Here is a 22,907-nt window from a genome sequence, read left to right as displayed (position 1 = left end):
CCCCCACTTGCGCAGATCTCTTTCCGCAGGGCCTTCAGAGTTCCTTGCCTGTTATAGTCCACGGCAGCCTCTCAACACTATTTTGGCATATTGATTCTGCCATCCGGTTTACGTGCTGTCCTTTCCAACTAGGTGTCATTTGATAAGCCTGCCCTTTACACAGCTCGGTCAGCAGGGGGTGGCTCGAAGGCCAAATCTGCCCTACTGCCTGTGTTTGAAAGTAACGTGATGTTGGAACACAGCCACCTCCATTCACATATGTACGGTAAATGGCTGCATCTGTGTTACGAAGTCAGAGCTGAGTACTTGCAACAGGGTCAGACCTGTGACCCACAGAGCCTAAAATATTTACTATCTTCCTCTTTTTCTAAAAAAACATTAATGTTTATTTATTTTTGAGAGAGAGAGACAGAGCGTGAGAGGGGCAGGGAGAGAGGGAGACACAGAATCCGAAGCAGGCTCCAAGCTCTGAGCCGTCAGCACAGAGCCCGACGCGGGGCTCGAACCCGCGAACCGTGAGATCATGACCTGAGCTGAAGTCGGACACTCAACTGACTGAGAGCCAGCCAGCCGCCCCACTATCTTCCTCTTTACAGAAAAAGTTGGCCAATGCCTGAACTAAGGCATCGATAAAAATTCTAAAAAGAACAGGGTAGAAGCCAGACCATGGACCATCCCAGCAGAGACCTCTCTCCTGGTTGACACAGATTCATTCACTGGTTTTCTTTGAATAAGATCATTCAACCAGTTATGAATCTAGGTAGCTGTGCTTTTGTCCAGCTGTATTTCTGTCACATTGCACATGGGGTGTCATGAGATGACAGGTCAACGGCTTTGCCGAGGTTAACATATTGTGACACTACTGTGCTTCCCTGATCTACTGGGCTAGGACTCTGGCTGAAAATATCCCAACTAATTCTTGGAGAATTCAACTTAGTTTCTAGAATTCACAGCCACCATTGTAGACTGTTTGTAAGCCCATATGCTGATCAAAGTTTTCCGTGAGTAAGCATTTTTTTTTTTTTTTTAATTTTCTTCTGGAATTCTGAAGCAAAACAAAAACTGACCAGGGTAGATTATAGTCTCATCTGATACACACACACACACACACACACACACACACACACACACACACACAAATCACAAATCCTATAATTGACTATTTTGTTGAAAATATTAATGGATGAAGACAGATAAGAAAAGCTATTTTGGGTAAGAAGCCTATAAAGGAAGAAAACTCCATGTCAACATGCCCTTCCCCCTCTCCTAGACCTGGCCAAAGCCAGACAAAAAGCATGACAATTAGAAATACCGTCAGGAGCCTGAGCAAGAGTTACCCAGGATGCCTTGCTGCTGTAGAGATCATTTTTCTTCCAGCAGCATCTCCCTTGGAGTACTGACATACTGTTGGACCTGATTCAGGAGTTACTCAAGTTCCCACACACCTTCCCAAAGCCAGTATCCTGTGGGAATTGAACCGGGGCCTGGGGAGGCCCACTGTGGGGAGGAAGGGGCCTCACCTGACGGCTCGGATGGCGGCCTTCAGGGTGGGGATCATCTCTTCGATGAGGAAGTCATTCCCGTAGGCCCTGTCTTCTGCCATGGGATCACCTGTCCCAGCATCTGGGAGGGAGACACACATATCAACCAGCAGGCCACGGCGCTTAGAAAGGCTTGGGGACCCCATTCAGTCAGAGCCTTCTAAGCTCAACCGCCAGAGTCCTTGCCCCCACTGTGTGAAACCATGTGGTGTTCTCCAGTTGTGATGCCATTCAGGCCTTCGTGGCATCTCCTATGCTCCAGACAGGAGTCAGAGATGCCCGCGTTCAGGACTGTTGACTGGGGAGAAGGCCAGGAAGGCGGTGACGTGAGTTCTGTGGCCCTGAGTGACTTCTCAGAAGCAGTAGAGGGCATCCTCCTGGGGGTTACGATCAGACACACCTGAGTCCAGATTCAGTCACTACCCTTGAGACCTTGTGGGGTCACTTTCTGAGCACTGCTTATCCTCCCTTGTCATAAGCACAAGGGACACACCGAGGTGTTGTTCCCACTGCCGCCTACTGGGCTCGGTTCTATCACCTCTTCCCACCCCTTGGGGTGCTGAGGCCCCTGGGTCTCCAGATCACTCTGCACCTGGCCCCCTATGTCCTTCAAATTGACCTCCATGGCAATGCACCTCAATGTGGCTACGCTTTGGAACTATGGCAGTAAGCCCCAAGGCTCCCTGGAGGGGTCTGTGCAGACGAATGTGGGGATCCTGGCACAGAGAATAGCTACCTCGGGACCCCCCTGCTCCCTGAAGTGTGGGGATGTATTACAGGCGCCCCCAGCCCAGCGGACATGAATGGGATAAAGCAAGAAGTTGGTTCAGGAAGGGTGGAGACAGGCTACTCTGCAGACTGGACAGTATTCAACCGGGGAGGGAGGGAGGTGAGGAAGGGGCGGGCATGGCAAAGGGAGAAGTGGAGGAGACAGAGTGAGGGAGAAGACAGGCCTCACCTTCAGAGCTCTGCCAGAAAGCGTAGGCTTTCATGCGGAAGGCGGTGCGGAAGCGTTCTTTATTGTTTAAGCCAACAGGCTTTGGTTCTTTAGGAGGACTTTCTTCTATGGCATCTACATTCAGAGGGGTAAATAGCTTTCCTTTAGTATTGCTACCACGAGGATTAGAAAGGCGAACCCGATCCAAGAGACCCAGCTTTTGGCTACAAAATAAGCAAAAGTGAACAATTTTCCTCCTTGAGTGCAGGCTTTCGTAATCACCCGGCCCTCTCCATAAAGACTCACACATTGACCTCCACGTGTGATGGGGGAGGCGTGCCCTCAGGGCTCGATCTGCCTTAGCAGCTCGGGGTGGCACAGGGCTTGGCAATTTATAAGCCATGACACCTTGGGCACGTTTCTTAACCTCTCTGCACTTCCCTTTCCTCCTATGCTTAGGTGGAGCTCAAATGACATACGGGACATCAAGTGCCTGGCTCCCAGCAGCAGGTCCCCGAGCCTCATGCCTTCCCCTGTCCCGTCATCTCTGCCTCCATAACTTCCTCCACTCCATGGTGCCCAGGTAGCAACTTTCACAGAAAAAGCCTTTCAAATGTCCCTCGAACAGTATAAATGACACGAATTACAGGAAGCAGGCACCCTAACCTGGTGGCCACAGACGCCCCCCCCAAGGATGGGACTTGGGAGGCGAAGCGGTCCCTAAGCTTGGATGGGGGAAAACACCACATCTTTACTCACTGAAATCAGCGTATCTTTCAATTACGAATGTAGGCAATAAACCCCAGTACTATCCTCAGTGCCCCGGTCTTAACCTGTGTCTTCCACAACAGAAATCACAGAGCATTTGCTATCCTGTCCTCTCCGGGGACTGCTGTGCTCATAGTGTTTCAGAATTATGTCGGTATTCAAGCGGCCCCAGCTCTCATCATTAAATCCATCACCGAGAAACACAGACACGACTGCATCTCGGATGTGCACGTATTTTGACAGTTGTCAGTATAATCAGTGTCTTTTGTAACCGTATGCATTTCATTTGTGAATTCAAGATGGGTATTCTGAGAAGGGGTCCCTGGACTTCATCATACTGCCCAAAGTGTTCTTGGTTCCAACCGACCAAGCAAACAAATGATTAATAAGTCCAACATAAAAAGCCCTCGTGCAAAAGCCAGCAGTGCCTTGACTTGCATCCAACTTCATCCCTTGCCATCCAGGTGACCTTGGGCAAACCCGTGCCCTTTCTGAGCCTCAGTTACCTCATCTTTATTATTTTTTTAAGTGTATTTACTTATTTTGAGAGAGAGAACATGCACACAAGCTGGGGAGGGGCAGAGAGAGAAAGGGAGAGACAGAGAGAGAATCCCTTGCAGGATTCTGTGCTGTCAGCACAGAGCCAGACGCGGGGCTTGAACTCACGAACCCTGAGATCATGACCTGAGTTGAAACCAAGAGTCAGACGCTTAACCGACTGAGCCTCCCAGGTGCCCCAGTCACCTCATCTTTAAAATGGGGACGACCACTCCCTGCTTGCCCCGGTTGCTATGAGACGATGTTTGTCAAGGATGTGGCACAGAGCTTGGCACGCAGTAGGTGACCTGTAAGTATTAATTTCTTCACTCTATTTCTCTACCTCCACCCCTCACCCTAGCGGGCATGAGGACAAAGGCCTTCTTTGCGGGATACCTACCAGAGAAAAGCCATCCTACAAGTTTTCGCACATCAATACACTCCACGCGGTGGCTTCCCCTCATTACCCTACACAGGGCTTGGCACACAGTAGGTGCACCGCGTACTTGTGGCACACATGGTGAGTGAGTGAATATGGGTTTTTGAAGAAGGCTCTGCATTGGCCTGAGCTGATTTAGTATTTCTAAGGAGTCGGGTTATGACAGCCCCGTGCTTCCTGCCAGAAGCTGCTGGTGTCTCTGCGGCTTGATGCAGTGGGAGAGGTCAAGGGCGTGGGGGCCTCGGAGGAGGGTGGGACACTCCCCCTGCCCAGCAGGTGCCCCGCACTCTCTGGGCACCAGGTCCTCAATGGTAAGCGGGCCTAACAACACCTGCTGTGCAGAGGCCTGGGGAGCATTACACGTGGTAACATCCGTAATGCTTCCTGCCTCCAGCCTGGCGTAGAGAAGGCACGAGGATGCGTTTGGTTAACAAATACACGGATGAGCATACGGATGGGTGGTATGGCCCCCTCTGGATGGTTCTCTCTCACCCAGCGTTGTTACCTTAATAGTCTGACCGGGGTAGATTCAGGGGAACGCTAGGACACAGATGGCTTTATCCTCCCTGAGTCAAAATTTTCGGAGTGGCTCTCCAGACCGGTTCTAGATGAATGACTGATAGGACAGGGCCTGTGGGCTAAAAATACTGGACGAGGCAGGAAGTTGGCTGAACAGACAGAAGGCTTTCCAACCCAGAAGCTCAGGAAAAGGGGGACTTCAGGACAGTCTCTTCTCGGGTCTGCTTCTCCTTGTCTGCTGCCTACTGACCGTGTCTCACTATCCCGCCAAGCAGATCCGTCCTCCCATCTGCACCGAGCCTCCTGCCCGGCCCCGAGTCCCCACAGCATGCCTAGGTGCGCCCACCTCCTCCAGCTGCTATGAGCCCTGCCTCCTGGGAGCCCCTCGTTGCCGGCTCCTTTTAGAACGGCCTGAGCGTCACCCGTCTTCCCTTGGCAATCAGGTACTCCCCACGTGGTCCAACGACACACTGCAGTTTGGCTAACACTGTGTCTAACACACCGTGTGCAGACCATGTGATTCCACGTCGGTTTCCGCCCCCCCCCCCCCCAGCCCCCGGAACGTGTAGTCCCCGTCAAGCAAAGACCCGGCCTGGTCATCTTTGAGCCCACGCCCTGCCCTTCCTGTTCAGGGTAGCCGTGAAAATCACGGTCTTTGGGACAATTCCAGTCCGCGTGGAAAGGTCCTGAAACACGTGACCTGAGACACACAAGTCATGGTCTCGGGCCCCAGCTCCTCCCACGCACAGTGACGATGGCCCTCGTTGCGAGGGGCCGCGTGAGGGTTATGTGAGGGGCTGCATGGAAAGTGCTTAGCCGACTTCTGGAATGAGGATTGGAGAAACCTTCAGTAAATGCTGGCTGTCACCATTATCTCAGTAAATAATTCTCTCCCCTCAGAAGCCATAGAAGGCTAAAGGATGGATAAAATTTCCTGAGCCACAAAATAATCGTGTGTGTGTGTGTGTGTGTGTGTTTAATGAACTAAGTTCTCGGGGTTTATATATTATTTTACAGTGCTTCCTAATGCCAGTCTCACACACTCGCCATTATCACTGAACTTGACCTCTGCAGGAGATAAGTATATGAGGAGCTTAATTCCAGATAGGCTAAGCAAGTCAAAAGTAATGGCAGCCAGGGGGTCCTGGCTCGAAATCTCAGCAGAAATGCCTGAGTGTTAGAAAGTTAATGAGAGGACCCTCTTGGTTCTATCTGTGTAGGGATTTAGGATTTGCCTGTTTGACGTTTCAGTGCTTCATTGTAACCTCTCACAGTCTGAGTTGCTTTGGCGATGTTTACTTAACATGCCATGGCCACAGAGGACGGTTTACGAGAGAGAGATTCCCACAGCGTTCGGAACCCAGAGGCATCAGGCACAATTCAGGAACCTCAGCTCTGATTTTCTCCCGGCCATCACACCCAAGAGGCTTACGGAATTCTGCCTCCAGCAAAGTGGGTGATCAGCTTACTTCTTAATTGCGTTGCCTGGAATCCGAGACCCCGAAGGATAATCGGATGCAAGGCAAAGTCCGCTGCTGAAACTCAAACCCATCTCTGCCCTTCTCCGTATGGATTTCTAGCACATAATTCAGGCCTTGTGCTTGGAGGGTCCTAGAAGTCTTGTGAGAAAAGCCTCCCTCGGGACTGACATCAGGTTTTCTTGGATAGGTGGGGCCCCCGATTTATCAAGTGCAGACAATTTTTAAATATGAGTTGTAAAACTGGAAATGGAGGTACTGGGGACAGGAAAGTAAAATCAAAAATTAAACTCTGCCCTGGCAGCAGCCATTGCCCTGGGCTCCTGCCTCAGGTTACCCCAGCCAGGTTAAACACCACCCAGTTCCTCGACACTCACACTTCCCGCTTCCTGGCCTTTGCACATGCCATGGCCTGTACCCAGGAAAATCTTCATCCCTTCTTTTATCTCAATGATAAAAGAAAAGTCAGATTTTTCCTTTGAAACTTGACCCAAACATCAGCCCCAAGGCTGGCTTGCCCTCTTGGTCCAAATACCTATCCATTCACCCACCCTCCCTCCCTCCCTCCCTTCCTTCCTTGTTTAAAGTTTATTTACTTATTTTGAGACAGAACACACAAGCTAGGGAGAAGCAGAGAGAGAGAGAATCCCAAGCAGATTCTACACTGCCAGCACATAGCCTGATGTGGGGCTTGAACCCACAAACTATGAGATCATGACCTGAGCCAAAATCAAGAGTCAGGCGCTGAAATGACTGAACCACCCAAGCGCCCCTCCCATTCACTATAGCTTTTTATGGGCTTTTCTCAACCATGGCACTTGGCCACCATAGTGAAATCTTTGACTTACTAGGGACTCTCTCCCCAAAGCAGTGGTTCTCAACCAGGGACAATTTTGCCCCCCAGTGGACATCTGGCAATATCTGGAGTCATGTTTGATTGACATAACTTGGGGAATGCTCTTGGCTTCAGGCGAGTTAAGGCCAGAGAAGCTGCTAGACATCCTACACACACACACGGGGCAGCCCCTGATGATGAAGAATTATCCCACCCAAAATGCCCACGTTATTGACACTGAGAAACTAAAAGGTAAGCTATTTGTCTGCAACCCACAGTTTGGTCAATTATCCAGCATCTAACATGGAACCTTGCGCATTGTAAGGACTAAAAGCATTATTACGATATCGAACGAATGAAGGAATACAACATTTGATCTTCTGTTAATAAAATGCATCCAATCTCAGCTGAGAGAGGGAGTACCGTGTGGTGGAAAGAGTGGACTTTGGAGTAAGAGACCTGTGTTCGAACCTTTGCTTTGTAGTTAATATTTCAACTTTGGTCAAGTCGTTAGCTCTTTCTGGTTTACTTTTTCCATCTGTCAAATAGAGCTAATGTTATTTATTTATTCAATGAGAATGCAGTCTACACCTGTAAGTGCTAGGCTCTTGGTAACTTGCTGAGAATACAGTGGTAACTGAAACAGACATAGTTTCCAGCCTCCAGTGAGCTTATGATGAGGTCAGGAAAACACACAATAAGCAAATGATGCATACATTGCTAGAAATCTGACCAGGAAACAGAGTACAGTAATGGAGTGTAACAGGAAGTCAGCTTAGGTGGAGTGGTCAGAGAAGGCCTTTTGGGTGGATGGGAAGACCAGTTAAGTAGCTGGTCCCTGGAGTTTGGGATTAAAATGATGGTGGCCCGGATGGTGAAGCTGAGACCTGATGGGTGAGAAGAGGCCAGGCCTCAAAGAAAAGGGGTGAGCACTCCCTGGGCAGAAGAATCACATACAGGTGCAAGGAGCACGAGCACTGGGATTGTGTAGCGGAAGGGAGGCACATGATCAGAACATCGTGAGTGAGGCGCAGAGCGGCATGAGGTCAGAGGCCAGATCGGCAGGGATTCTAGAAGTAGGATTCAGAATTAAGGATGGAAAATAGAAATTTCTTTTTGATTTTAAGGGCACTTGGAGGCCATCAAGAGTTTTGAGGAGAGTATATCAGCTCTGCATTTTTTCAAATGTTTATTCTGTTTACCTTTGAGGTGTGTGTGGGGGTCACATGCATATGAGCAGTGGAGGGGGACAGAGAATCCCAAGCAGACTCTGTGCTATTAGACATGGGGCCCAAACTCACAAACTGTGAGATCATGACCTGAGCCTAAACTAAGAGTCGGATGCTTAACCGATCGAGCCACCCAGGCGCCCCTCAGTTTTGCATTTAAAAAAGAACACCCATGTTCACAGCAGTGCTATTCACAATAGCCAGAGGTAGAAACAACCCAAAAGTCCATCAAGGAATGAAGAGATAAACAAAATGTGGTATATCCACATAATGGAATATTATTCAGTCTTGAAAAGGAAGGAAATTTGGACACTGCTGCAATTCATCTTGAAAATATTATGTAAAGTGAAATAAGCAAGTGAGAAAAAGATAAACACTATATGATCCCGCTTGTTGACTCTAGAGGAGTCAAAGTCACAGAGACAGAAAGTAGAATGGTGGTGGCCAGGAGCCGGGAGGAGCGGAAAATGGGGAGTTGTTTTCAATGGGTGTTTTTAATTCCCCACCCTCCTCATGTCACCTTCGTTGGGCATGTGTGTCCTGGAAAAGCTAATACAATTTTAATTAAAAAAAAAAAAACAAGAGAAAAACAAAAGTTGAGTTTGGGATGTGTCAGGAAGGAAGGCATCCTGTCAAACAAACACTTACAGACCTTGCCTTTCTTATCTGAAGCTACAATCCCTAAAATGGTTTCTGGGACACAGAAACGTCTTAACAAATAGTCACTGAAAAAGAGGATGGAGTCTACGGCCATACCACCCTGAACGCGCCCGATCTCGTCTGATCTCGGAAGCTAAGCAGGGTTGGGCCTGGTTAGTACTTGGATGGAAGGGAGAAAAAGAGGACGGATGGGGGCGCCTGGGTGGCTCAGCTGATTGAGTGTCTGACTCTTGATTTCAGCTCAGGTCATGATCTCATCATGGGGCAGAGCCCCGAGTCAGGCTCTGTGCTGACAGCCGGAAGCCTGCTTGGGATTCTCTCTTTGCCCCTCTTCCACACTCTCTCTGTCTCTCAAAAGAAATAAAGAAATAAACGTTAAAAAAAGAGGATAGATGGATGGGTGATGAATGAATGGATGGTGAACAAACCAGGAGTACAGAGTCACTGCAGCTAAGAGAAGAGTCTTCTGGAAGAAGCGGTCAATCAGTCTTGTGTGATTTGTTGTGAAAGCCCCATGAGCACAGACTGAGTGACCAGCACAGAGCAGCCCATCCCACCTACAGGGGTTAAAGCCCTAATTTTTCCCCTTCTCTCCTTCATTCTTCCACCTTCCATCTCTCCAGATGGAAAGGGTGGGGCCTTACACAAGCTATGCAGCCTGCTTTCAGAAGGCTCCTTTAGCACCATGGTCTGTCCCAAGAAAGACAGAGAAGACAAAGAGGTAAAAAAACAAAAACAAACAAAAAACACCTGTCACCATCCATGGGCCAAACCTTTGAGGCTTTGGTGTCCTATTTTTTTCTCTCTGAGAAAAGACCATGGATGAACGTTGCTATCTCGACTTTGTTTCTTTTTAACGAAATAGTAGATCTTACGTAGGGATTAGACAATGATCAAGGTGGAGTGGCATTAGGGGCTGGGGCATGACATGGCCTCCATTGCATCAACACTGAGGAAGACAACGGCAATCTCTCTAGGCTCTCACACCGTTCATAGTAGAGCTGGGAGAACCAAGTAACTCATATACTTTGTGACTAGCTACAAAGTAAGTTTCCCTGTAGAGAAATGAAGACTCACTTATTTATGCCTTTTGTGAATTTTCCTTGGGACACCTGCATGCCCGTCTTCTTCACAGAGTTGGCATTCCTGGGGATTTCTCATATAGAAATAGATGGCCTGTGGAAAGATCATATGCCTAGGGACCCAATGCTTGTTAGCCTGAAGGATGAAAGCATGAAGGACGGAAGGGACAAAATTAAGGTCTTAATCCCTCTCCTAGCCTGGTGAAAAGCCACTAGCCCTTGACAGATGAAAGCAAAGTGCCTCTGTGGATCCTTTCCTGATCTCCTGCTATAGGTAGAACTCCGAGCTCTCTTCCTTTGTTGTTCTCTCTATCCTTGTGTCTGTAACATTCCCATAGCAGCACCCTCAACACTGCACTGCTCCTCTTTGGTTGAAACCTCTGCCTCCCCACTAGACAATGAGTTCCAATTTTCTGGGAATCTTCAGGGCCTAACATGAAGCAGGGCTGTTAAAGAACCGAAGGGAGGAAGGGAGGACAGAGGGTAAGAGGGAGGAGAGAAGTATTGCAGGGCTAGGATTCAAACCTATGTTGATGTGCCTCCTAAACCAGACCTGAACAATGTGGAAAAGAATGTAGACCCAAAAACCTAGAAGTGTGGATGCCAATCAGGAAAATAATAGTGATAATAATAAAAGCAAACCCTATGTAGTACTCATCATGGGTAAGACTCTCTTCTAAGCATTGAATTCTCACAATAGTGCTAGGAGGTAGGTACTCTCACCAGAACTATTATATAGATGGGGAAACTGAGGCAGAGAGGTTTGGCAATGTGTCCAAGATAATGTACTCAAGATTCTTAAAAATGACCCATAACTCACAGTGTGCATCACACCAAAATAACCCAAAATAATGGGTCCAATTCTGCTGCCATGGCCACAAACTCATAGCATACAGGACCTGAAGTGGCTTAGGGATCCCCTATTCCAACCTCTTTCTTCTAGTGATGAGGCAGCCTAGGCCAGGTGACTGGGGGCTTCTGCCTAGGTTGAGAAAGAATGGAGACAGATAAAGCAGGGAGGAGGAGGCAAGATCGTGACCGGGTTGGCTGTTGGGCTATAGCAACAGCTTCACGACTTGGAAATAACCCTGATGTGTTCGTCTGGTTCTCTCTCATCTGGAGAGGTTTGCAAAGTTAGCTGGGCCAATGGCCTACTTGGAGTCCTCTGATCCAGTGAATCTGGGAAAATCTATGAGCACGATTCCGGGACATTTACAGCTGGTAGTCGGAGGACACACAGACTCACACACTGATGTGAGGTCTCTCTGTCGCTCTTCTAAAAGAATTGCTTTCTCCATGTATCCAAATCTCATGTATGAGTAACTTGCCAATTGGCCAGCACTCATCTCTAGTGAGCATTTGCTATGTACTGGGCCACAGGTACCATTCCAACCAGCCCATGAGGCTGTTCCTATTATTATCCCCACTTCACAGATAAGAACATGAGGACATGAGAGGCTGCTCGAGTTGCTCAAGATCACACAGCTAGTAAGTAGGGCAGCCAGGCATTGAGGTCTGATGGTCTAATTCTGGAGTCTGTTCCCAGCTCCTGTTGCTATGACTACCTCCTAATTCCACCAACTGATTATTTTTAGTCCCTGGTTAAAGAGGAGAGGACCACAGATCAGGAGGGAGCCAGGTAGACATAGGATCCAATTCTATTTGTGCGATTTGGGCTGGGATTTGTGTAAGTTGTTTCACCTTGCTGAGGCTTTGTGTCTTCATCTGTGTAGGGGATATTGGACTCTAACTCATAAATGTCCCTCTCAAAATCATGCGTCCTGGATCTGCTCAGACAGCTTCCTACCTTGTATGCAAGCAAATTGTGCTTGCCTTTGGCAATTGTGAAAGGCTGAAGTGTGTTCCCCAAAAGATATGCCCAAGCCCTGACCTGATAGCTATAATGTGACCTTATTTGGAAACAGTCTTTTTGGATGTAATCAAGTTGAGACCTACTCATACTGGAGTAGGGTGAGCTCTTAATCCAACAACTTGTGTCTTTATAAGAGAAAGGAATGGGAGGTTTGGGTACAGAGAGACACAGATGCACACAGAGAGAAGAAGGCCACGTGGAAATGGAGGCAGAAAATGGAGTGTTGGGTCCGCAAGGGTAAGGAAGGCCAAGGATTACTAGCAACCACGAGAAGCTAGGAAGAGGCAAGGAAAGGTTCTTCCCCCACAGCCACTGGAGGAAAATGGCTCTTGATTCCTTGATTTCTTGACATCTTGATTTTGGACGTCCAGGCTCCAGAACAGTGAGAGGATAAATTTCTATTGATTTAAGTCGCCCAGTTTGTGGTCATTTGTTATGGAATCCTCAGGAAAAGGCAGCAAAAACGAGGGCAAAGTGGGTGCATGAGGACTGTTTTTAGTCTGATAACCAAGCCAGAGAGCTGCAACACGTTTTTGTGTGCTACGGAATGATGTGCTCATAGGTAGACAGGGGCTACAATGAAGGGTAGGGAGGACCATCTTTTTTGCATACTTTAGCAGAGCCATAAATATGGAATTTCCACACAATTAGAAGAATTGAGAAGAAATCTCTGGTCCTCTACCAGCTTTTCCCCATGGAAGGAGGTGAATTATCTGATTATGGGGTGTGTGAAATAACCATTGACTCATCTTCTTGATTGGGTGAGCTTCTGTATTGAAGGTCAGTTCTGTATTCAAGGTCATACGTGGTCTCTCTCTGGTTGTCAGTGCTCCATGGGGTCAGACAAGCAATGGCCCCAGGTGTCTGGCTGGGAGAGTGTCTGTTCTGTGTGGCTGGTCCTAAGGTCAAACGTACTGGGAAGTGTTAGGACATTCACTCTTGCTCCCAGAGCCAATCCTGCTTTGCCCAACAAATGTGGCCTATATTTTGATCTGTTTTGGATTCCTATTTCCCAATTAGCTCATAATTCAGAGACACTCCCCCATATTCCAAAAAGAAAACTGAGACTAAGCCCTCAGGGCATGTTGGGGATCACTCTGGGGTTAAACGAAATTGGTCCAAATCTTACTCTGCAGCCTGGGACCAGTGTTTCAGGGACTGCACAGCGGGACAAAATATTAACAGCTATGGAATTGTGTCCAAGACTCTTATTTTGCTCTCGGTAACAATTTTCCCATCAGTAAAATTAGGGGATTGGATTCACTGATCTCTAAATTCCCGCGTACCTTTAACAGTCTTCGATTCTAGGGCATGGAAAGAGATTTATTGCCCACATCATCTGTCACCCTGTGAGATCAATTTCATGGGGCCAACGTCACAGGGAGAAAGTAATGTGTGAAATATACCTCCTCTCATGGCAGGAACTCCAGCCACAGAGAGCCAAGGAAGAGTAGAAGAAAACAAAACAAGCCAAAGGGGACACCCGCAGTGACTGACTACAGTTACCTAACTGTTCCCAATGACTTGAAACTACCAGCCGAGTGGCTGGGTCCACACATCACGGAGCCAGATGAACCAGATCCGGTTTTGTTCCTGCTACCGTCTAGCTGCAGGACCGTGTGCAAATCACTTGCCTCTCTGAACCTCAGGTTTCTCATCCATAAAAAAAGAGATTCAAAATAGTTATCTTCCCTATCAGGGCAGCTATGAGGGCTAGATGTGCTGAGACCTTTACCTGGCAAGCAGTAAGCCTTCTTCATAAATTCTTGTGATTGTATTTAAATTCTCTGACTCAAAGGATGATCCTCTACTAAATGTGAGAGCTCTGCAATGGGAAGGATATAACAAGACAGGAGATAAAGAAGATGGCTCGGATGAACATCCTCCCTCTCCAAAGATGGCTACAGAAGAGCTGAGTCCCGGACGCCGCTGTTAAGATTGAATTGTTTGAAAATACAAAGTAAACAGTGTGGCTCAAGCAAGCAGTTGCTGTCAACACAGTTACCTGTTTTGAAAATTCACAAAAACACGATTTTCTATGAGACAAATGCCTCTAATTATCGGCTCTGCTGCATGTCTGCTGAATAGTTGCAATTGATGTTTAAAGTGATGTTCCTACCATAAACTACCAGTCTTTTCTGGAATCATCCATAGAATAAATGAGCCTCAGTATGGTCTACTGTTGATGTTCTTTAATGCAGTATTATTTTTAGGCACTTGAAAATTTTCAGGTGGAATTTATGCCTGTCATGGGCAGCTTCGTATTTGTCTGCTTTGTGTTTCGTCCCCGATACGCTGGGGAAAAGGACACTGTTCTGCTGGGGTACTGATTCCTGCCAACTTCAAGCAAGTGACTCTACTGTGAGCTGTCGATCATAGCGTCTTGAACCCACACTAACAGGTGGATACAGGACCCAGAGTTTGGCCAGCAGTAGCCTCTTTCTCTCTGGGTCATACAGATTGTCCGAGGCATGAGTATGTGACCCAGACTGGGTCAATCTAAGTGCTTCCCTGGGGTTTCTCAAACTGGAGATGAGTGAAGGACAGATACAGAAAGAGGGAAAAATAGGTGGTCATGGGGCTGCTTGCCTCCGCATCGTCATCAGTATGCAGAAGGGCAGCAAGAGAGTGAGACCAGAAAGGAGAAGTGGGGATGAGAGAGGAAAAGAAAAATTCCAGAAGACTTCCATTCCTTGTTTCCTGGGGATCTCACCCTCTTCGTTGGGTGACTATGTGAGCCATTTCATTTCCCTCTTAGTCCAAGGTAGTTTTGACTGTGTCTATGACACTTGTAGAATAAGAGTTTGTCCATCCATCCATCCATCCATCCACCCATTCACCCACCCACTTTTTTCAGTGCGTTAATATCTCTTGAAAGCTAACCATGTCTCAGGCTGTGTTCCAGGCATTGTTTTAGGTGCCAGAGATAATGCAGTGAACAAAACAGAGCCCAACCCCTTGGAGGCATTTTATCTAGTACAGAAGGCAAACGAGAAACAAATACATAGTATATTAGATAGTCATCAATGCTAACAACGATAATGAAGGAGGATTAAGGGCATAGAGACTGATGGGGTGTGGGTAGAGGGTCAAAGAGGGGCTCTCTCAGGAGGTGACATTAGACAGAGTCCCAACTGAAGTGAAGGACTGAGCTATACGAAAAGATGAGATAGGAGATCCTGGCCAAGAGGGAACAAATGCCAAGTTCATGTGTCTGTGAGACTCACTGAGCTCACGCTCTAACCCTGGGTACAAGGAGGGCATGGCAATCCAATGTGCCACAGTGGGCCGCAGCCTGATACGATCTGGTCCAGTCACACAGACCCACCCTCCAAATCCCCACCTTGGCTACTTCTGTGCTTGGCTAAGGTGCTAGTTAACTAAATGCCTGAGCTCAGTCTCTACACAAGTAAAATGATGGTACAAAACTCCCTTCATTAAGTCATTTATTTATTCATTCAGCAAATATTTGGGGGGGGGTAACCCCCTATACTTCAGGCTCCATGTTAGCTCATGGTCTAGAGAGGACGAGAGATCAAGTTTTGACTAAATACAAAACAAAAGCTTTCATAGGGAAATTCTGAGTCCTACCTGGGGCACCATGAGTGGTACAAAGGGGTGAGGGTGTGTGTGTGTCAGCTGCCTCTGTTTTTATAAGAATTAATTAAGACAACCTAGGAAAAGTACTCAGCTCCTCATAAGCCCACAACAGAAGCTGGTTCTCTTCCTTCTGATTAGCCTCAGAATCACAGATCCCGAGAAGCATAAAATGATCCAAGCCAACCTCCCAGCCATTGTGGGAAGTCAGTGGGACCAAGGTTCCTCAAATAAGTCTGCATGAATCAAAGCAGTCAAACATGGCCCCGTCCTCAGGACTAGAGAAGCTCATCTCTGTGTCGACCCTCTGAGGTGTGTGTGGGGGGGCAGGCTTAGTGAGCAACCATGGGCTTGAGCTCTTTCCATTAAGTTGACGAACTTCCTTTTTCTTACCCCAATGCAGAACCGAGATATGTTAAGTCACAGAGAACAGAACACTTACATCAGCCCAACAAATAAACAGAAGTGTGGACCACCCATGCTTGGAGGGGACAAGGAGATGAACTCCAATCTGGTTTTGGCTATTTAAAAAGCAATGAGTAAGACTGAAACACCAGTTAGCCGGAAACTTGTTGAAGACGCTAACACAAAGGTGGAAAATGGCCATCAGCGAGCAAACGTCGCATGCACGTGTCCACTGCTGACCACTCTCTCACCCTGCTCCCTGCCCTCTGGGGTCAGGGAATTGACGTCTCCGTCGACAGTTCACCCGTAACATCCTCTAGGTCTCACGCCCGGCCTCCCGGCTGTAATCACACCTGGTAGTTCACCTGTCAATCTGTCAGCCAACCCGTTTGCTGTGCAAACCCAAAATATTTGTGCCTGAGCCCGGACGAGGGGGACCGAGTGGCTTATGTAACTGACCTCGTTCTTCTTCCCCGGGGAGGATGAGCCAGCAAACACCTGGGAACTCTCACCCTGAGAAATTGTGAAACACGTTTTCCTTCTGCATCCCTAACGGAGCTCTGGAGAGGCGCATGAACAGCTTGCTGAGACTCCAGACAGCCCCTTTCTGAGGACCGGGGTGGCATCCCTAGCAAAGCCTCAGAAGGCATCTACCCAGGCTCTCATGAAGCCAGAAGCGCATAATCCAATGCAATTTGGCTGAATCTTGTTCAGTCTGTATAGAAAAGGCTCTCAGGTGGATGTGGCAATTCAGTTACAGCGTCAATGCCTGCATGATGCAGGATGCAAAACCCTGTTGGTCACGAGAGAAGGAGAGGACAAGTACCCCTCTGGCAGTCTTGAGACCCGCAATTTGGGGTGAGTCTGCCCTCTTCTACGAAGGGCGCCTCGGCTTCTACACGTGTATCTGGGAGAAGATATCTGAGGTCTTCCCGCCTGCCTCTGTGACCTGCTGCGGCTGCTCTAGCAAATGTCCCCTGACGTGGTCATTGTCATTCATTCCTGCCCTCCTCTACCATCTCCCCCAATGTCCCTACAGTCCAAACCAGGTCCAGGCAAGAAACACTCCATCGTTTCGAAAACACGCACAAAAGAGCCAGGAAGTCCTAGCTGTTCTGTATGTGATTTAACTGCTGTGTCTGTCACTGTTTCTTCCAAGAGGAATTATGTCTGGGATGGGGCCCCATCATGGACTCCATTCAAGAGGATTTGACTCAGCCTCCCAAAGGTCACTGTCTTCAAGTATTCCCCCTATCATGTGGCCCAGGGTCCTGCTACCCTCTCTACCTGAATTCTGTCAGTTCTAGAAGGACAGATGTTGAACTTAGTGTCCAGGAGACTGCAAGGCCTCACAAGTAGTTGCTCAACATAATAGATTAAATGACATCTGTATTTATAGTTATTTATATTTATAAATATATAACTTAACTGACGTTTTTTCTTTACAGTCTCGAGCAGGGTCCATAGTGTCCCTGATATTGTGACATCTTGACAGGGAGAGAGAAGGGAGGGGCACACAAGTGCTCATAATCCAGAAGCCCAACCTGCCTCTGCAGCAGTCTGTAGTGAGCATGGTTTACTGGGGGTCATGAATTAGTCTTGATTCACTTTTTGAGGAGCCGTGTGTGAACCCAAGAAGCAAGTGAAGCAATGTCTAATGGAAAGAATGTGGTCTTAATAGTCAGACCTGAGTCCGAATGTTGATCTTGCCTCTCAAGAGCTGTGTGACCCAAGAGGGATAACTCAAACTCTCTGAGCCTCAACCTCAACCCACAATTGGGGGTACCCGGGACTGTCTTACACTGCAGTTGTGAGGACGAAATGAGACAAACATAGGCGGGACTCCAGGCACAGAACTGTGTCTTGCTCACTAAATGGCTGTGGCTGTGATCACAGCTGAGTTGTCCTTGAGTAAATTCACATGGAAACGGCAGAGGAATATGGTGGTCAGCGACGGCAGCGAGCCCCAAACTCTGCCTCATAACCGGCATGCTGCCCCGGGGCCCTCCGCCATATTGAACCGGACCCTCTGTCCCGCCATGGTGGTGGGAAGAAGGCGATTCGTGATCAGAAACGTACCTGGCTGCAGCTTCCAGCTGTTCTTTCCTAGGAGGGGATGAGAAAGAAAAACATAAAGAAAGTGTAAATTGCACGAACAGCCTCCCCTCTCCCCCACGATGTGCCTGAAGCTTCCCTTTGACGAAGATGGCGGTGCTCAGTGGAGCCGTAGGACAAGATGGTGAACGCGCCTGGGACCCAGTGAAGGGGAGCGGGTTTCCCCAGCCAGACCCCAGGCCCTGCCGCAAGGGTGTGGCTCTGCATTCTCGGGCCTCTTCCGGGCTGCTCGTTCGTTTCCTCACCCAGAGCATGGCTGCTGAGCACTTCCTCTGGCCCAGGCCTTGTGCTGGGCTCAGGGGATTTGTGTAGCGGTGGGGACAGACCAGGAAACCAGGAATTTCGTCACTCAGCAGCCACACACCCCATCGCTCTGTCACCACCACGCCATCATAGTCGACGTCACCACCATCATCGCTAATATTTATTGAGAAATAATTACTAGGCAGATACCATGTTAAGTTATTTTTATAGATCGACTCATTTAATCCTCAAAACAACTCCATGAGGGAAATGGTATTATCGCTCCCATTTCCCTGCTGACAAAACTAAGGCACGGACAGGTTAAGAAAGCTGCTCAAGGTCTTACAGTAGCAGAAGTAGGAAGTAGTAGGAAGTAGCAGACTCAGGCTTCCAACCCAGGGGAAGCTCACCGTCCTGACCACGAGGCCACGTGGGGTATGCGCACATTCTAGACTCTGAGCCTTTGCCCAGGCTCTGCCCAGAACTGTATTGCTAATCCTTCAAATTCCAGCCAGAGGGGTCCCTCCTGGAGTTTCTTACCCAAAGCCCCAGGGTCTAGGCTGAGCGGATCTCTTTGCACACGGCACTGTGCTCTGATCACCCCATACCCTGGCACATGGTAAATGCACAATAAATACTGAATGAATAAGTGGACTATGGGAGAAATGGGGAGAGAATACGAAGCATCATGGCAGAGAAGCAGAGGGACCAGCTGGGGGGTTTCCAGCTCATGGCTCAGCTCCCCCACTAGTCCCAGGTGGCCTTGGGCGGGTCACTTCCTCTGGGCCCATCTCTCTGCCTGAAGCATGTGCACAGAAAGCGCTCTGCCTTTCTAGAATGCTCCGGATGTCTGACTCTGGAGGTGGGGAGAGCACTGAGAGGAGAAGAAAAGGGTGGGGGTGGGTGGAGGCCAGGAGGTGCGCTGGGGTGCCGTGGGGAGCAGTGTTAAAGAGACAGAGCCCCCCCCCCCATTTCTTCCTCACTCTCCAAGACAAGGATTCCATGCCGTCTCTATCGTCACACTTCCCGCCTCTGGCTTCCCTCCCAGGCTATGAATTTGACTCACTTCTCACTGACAGAGATCTTCCCCAGGTCCCATCACCAGGTCAGCAGCCACATACACCTGGCCCTGCGCCCTGGGCTTTCCTTCTGAGCACACGGATGCAGGTTCACACTCCACTCGTGCCCATCCTCCACTCGTGCTTCAGAACCCACGCCTCTGCCTGCTCTCTCCTCCAGTCCTTCTCCTTCCCCCCGTATCCACATTGATCCCTCTCCATTAGACCCTTCCTGTCAAGGAAAATGCCCTGGCCCCACATTACTCTCCAGCTGTCATGTGCACTTCCTGTCCCCACATGCTCATTTCATGTCACTCTTTATTCCCTGTGAGCTGGCTTCAAGGCCCCAACAACCCCCAAACGATAAACATCCAGGGGCCACTTCCCCGTTCGTGTCTCCATCAACCTTGTGACAGGATCAGCACAGCGGACCCGCTTCTGTTGCCGGTTACGTCCCCAATGCCAAACACAATACTTGCACTTGAGAGAGGCTCAGTAAAGGCTTGGTGAATGAATGAATGAATGAATGAATGGATGAATGAATGGGATAAAGAAATAAAAGATCTGTAACCACATTCCAGACAGGGTGTTTCAGCCCTGTGGTCGCTAGCAGTGGCTTCCTATGGGTTCTTAGTGTCTTCGTTTCCTGCTGTAACACCAATACTTCCTTCCGGGCCAGATTCAACCAGAGGAGACTGAACACCTGCTGTAAACCAGGTGCTGTAAAAGGTGCTTCCACACATCCTATTCAACTTGACCTTCGTGACAAGAGTCTTCAGAAATAGGTATTATTGTCCCAGTAACCCTTGTCTCATCTTACTTTTACCCAATTTTCTCCCTGAAAAACTCTGTCTTCCCAGAGATAACAATGGGCTTTGGCATAAGACCTGGGTTCTCCTCTTTACTTACTAGGGGGCGACATTGAGCAAGCTAATGAACCTCACTGTTGCTCTCGATTCTTCACCTATAATATTTTGCACATGAAAATAGAGTTACCTCTTCTTCTGCTCTTCCAGGGCATTCTAAAGACTCAATGAATTAGCATGTATGAAAGCAGACCCATGTTACTTGGCCAAAGGCAAGGATGACTGGATATGCCCCCCTTCTCCATTGCTAGGCACTCTAGTGATCTTGCCGCTGGTCATAAAAGGAAAAGGTTCTGGTTATACATAAAATTAACTGGGTCTTCTTGGTCAAGAGGCTTCTACATGTGGGGCCTAAGTCTTATCTCCATTTTAGTTCTAACGTCTAATGATTCTAGAGCTACAATGTCCAATATGGTAGCCACTGGTCATATCTGACTATTTAAGTTGAAATGAAATAAAATCGAAAATGTAATTCCTCAATTGCATGAGTAACAGACAGAGGCTCAAAAGCCACATCTGCTAGGGGGACCACATTGGCACAGATGTACCGTAGATAATTCTACCACTGTCTTTAGGGAACCAAACGGCATGCAGGTTCCCTGTCAATGGAAGGCAACATGTGGGTTTTTTTTTTTTTTTTTCAAATTTTTAATGTTTATTTATTTGGGGAGGAGGGGAAAGTGCAGAGAGAGGGGGACAGAGGATTCGAAGCTGGCTCCGCTCTGACAGCTGAGAGCCCAATGTGGGGCTCAAACTCTGAACTCACGAACTGTGAGATCATGACCTGAGCCAAAGTCAGACGCTTAACCGACTGCACCACCCAGGTGCCTCGACATGTAGTTTCTAATGTCTGCCCTCATCTGTGCTTGCACACAACAATGTACAACCACCATCCCCTAAGGTCCTCCCCGTACCGTCTCAGACTCCCACTGCCTACTTGCACTAAGGAGACACAGTCTCCATGGGCCAATAAATCAGAAGATCTGGGCTTGGACTCATAGCCCTCTGAAGTTCTTTCTAATTCAGAAGCGATGAGTTTATAATTTTAAATAGTAACAGAAAATAAAAACCAAAAAGGCAATACCATCATCCATCAGCGCTAGGCCTAAACAGATATATCCTGCAAATTCACAGAGGACTGCACTGAGCCGGAAACTCTGATACGGCCCCACTCCTAGGGCTGGGCTAAATAACATCATTCTTCCGAGTCTTTCAGCGGAATATAAGATGATGCCACCACCACAGTAAACAGTCGGGCAGTTCCTCAAGAAGTTAAACAGAGGGTTACCAATTCCACTCCCAGGTATAAGCCCAAGAGAATTGAAAACTTATGTCCACACAACGAGTACATCAGCATAATGGCCAAAAAGTGGAAACCACCCAAATGTGCGTCACCTGATGAATGGATAAACAAAACAGAGCGTCTGTAATAGAATATTACTCATCCATACAAAGGAATCAATTTCTGATACATAGGACAACCTGGATGAGACCTGAAAACATGCTAAGTGAAAGAAACCATACTTAAATGACCACATATTATGAGATTTCATTTTTATATGAAAAGTCCAGAATAGGTAGAATAGAGACAGACAATAGGCAAGAGCTTGCAGGGGCTGGGGGAAAGGAGGAGAGGAGTAACTCCTAATGGGTTTAGGGTTTCTTTCTGGGGCAATAAAATGTTCTGGAATGAGACAGTTGGTGATGAATGCTCAACTTCGTGACTACACTAAAAACCACTAAACTGTTTACTTTCAAGGGGTACTTTTTAGTGTAAGTGAGACCCTCCTACAGCATATGAAACATACCTCAATATGTTTTTAAAGCATAAACAAGAGACAAAAAACCTATAGGGGACAGGTGAGGACACACCAATGAATTATCACCTTTACCGCTGAACGTATGGAGGGGGTTGGCGTTCAGGGACATTTTTTTCCCAAGGGACTGCCTTGTTTCAGAACGGTTGCTAAGTGACTCTGGTTGGACTTGCTAAGTCTTGCTAGTGACTTTATACTTTTGTCCTTGAAAGAATGAAAGAAAGAAGTGTTCTCTCTCAGTTTAAAAGCCATTCCCCTATCACAGCAGCCCTGCGACACAGCATCTTCCTCCGAGTCTCTGACAGCCAGGACAATGCCTTATTTATAATAAATCAACCCAAAAGAATAGGCCTGTTGCCAAGACCTGAGGCTGCCCAGCAAACAGAAAGCATCTTGGTTCTGAGCTCAGTGTGGTTGCACATCGTCTCCAAGTCCAAGGTCACTCTGTCCTTTACCAGGGAGGCCGCCTGCCCCTGCGAAGGCTCTTGTGACCCAAAAGAAAACTGATGTCATCCCCGACCCAAAATGATGATGGCAAAAACAGAATTTTAGAATCAAAGGGAACCGTGGAGGCCATCACCTGAGCCAAAGGATCTAATGACAGGTAAGAAGACGCAGCCTAGGAACCCAAGCTTCATCGCTGGTTTCTGGAAGCCTTGATTCTTCCATCCCCTTGACTCCTTTGCCAGTCATAACTCCTTGAGATACCCCCCTCTTCTTATTCCCTTTCTGGTCCTCCACCCACCGTCCTTCTGAAGCATCCACCTTGGGCTAGGCCCCGGCTGCCTCTCACCCTGAATCCTGCACTCTTTTGCTCACCGGTCTCCTTGTCTTGAATCCTGAGCCTGTCCAGCCCGCCTCCACACCCTTCCTGTCATCTTCCTGAAACACAGATCTGATCATGCCAT

The 22,907-nt window shown here is 48.1% G+C and overlaps 1 protein-coding gene across 1 annotated transcript in view; it reads right to left on the bottom strand.

Moving 5' to 3' along the window:
• KCNQ3 (potassium voltage-gated channel subfamily Q member 3) overlaps window positions 1-22,907 on the bottom strand; it is a 49,870-nt gene that overhangs the window by 8,740 nt on the left and 18,223 nt on the right. Inside the window, exons 8-10 of the mRNA XM_049632900.1 lie at window positions 17,980-18,006; window positions 2,500-2,702; window positions 1,521-1,623 (exon numbers count right to left, since the gene is read on the bottom strand). Of these exons, the coding sequence (XP_049488857.1) occupies window positions 1,521-1,623; window positions 2,500-2,702; window positions 17,980-18,006 (333 nt within the window). The remainder of the gene's footprint in view (window positions 1-1,520; window positions 1,624-2,499; window positions 2,703-17,979; window positions 18,007-22,907) is intronic.

The sequence above is a fragment of the Panthera uncia genome, chromosome F2, assembly GCF_023721935.1.
Source record: "Panthera uncia isolate 11264 chromosome F2, Puncia_PCG_1.0, whole genome shotgun sequence".
Classification (NCBI taxonomy): Eukaryota; Metazoa; Chordata; class Mammalia; order Carnivora; family Felidae; genus Panthera; species Panthera uncia.
This window is presented reverse-complemented; position numbering and strand designations above follow the sequence as displayed.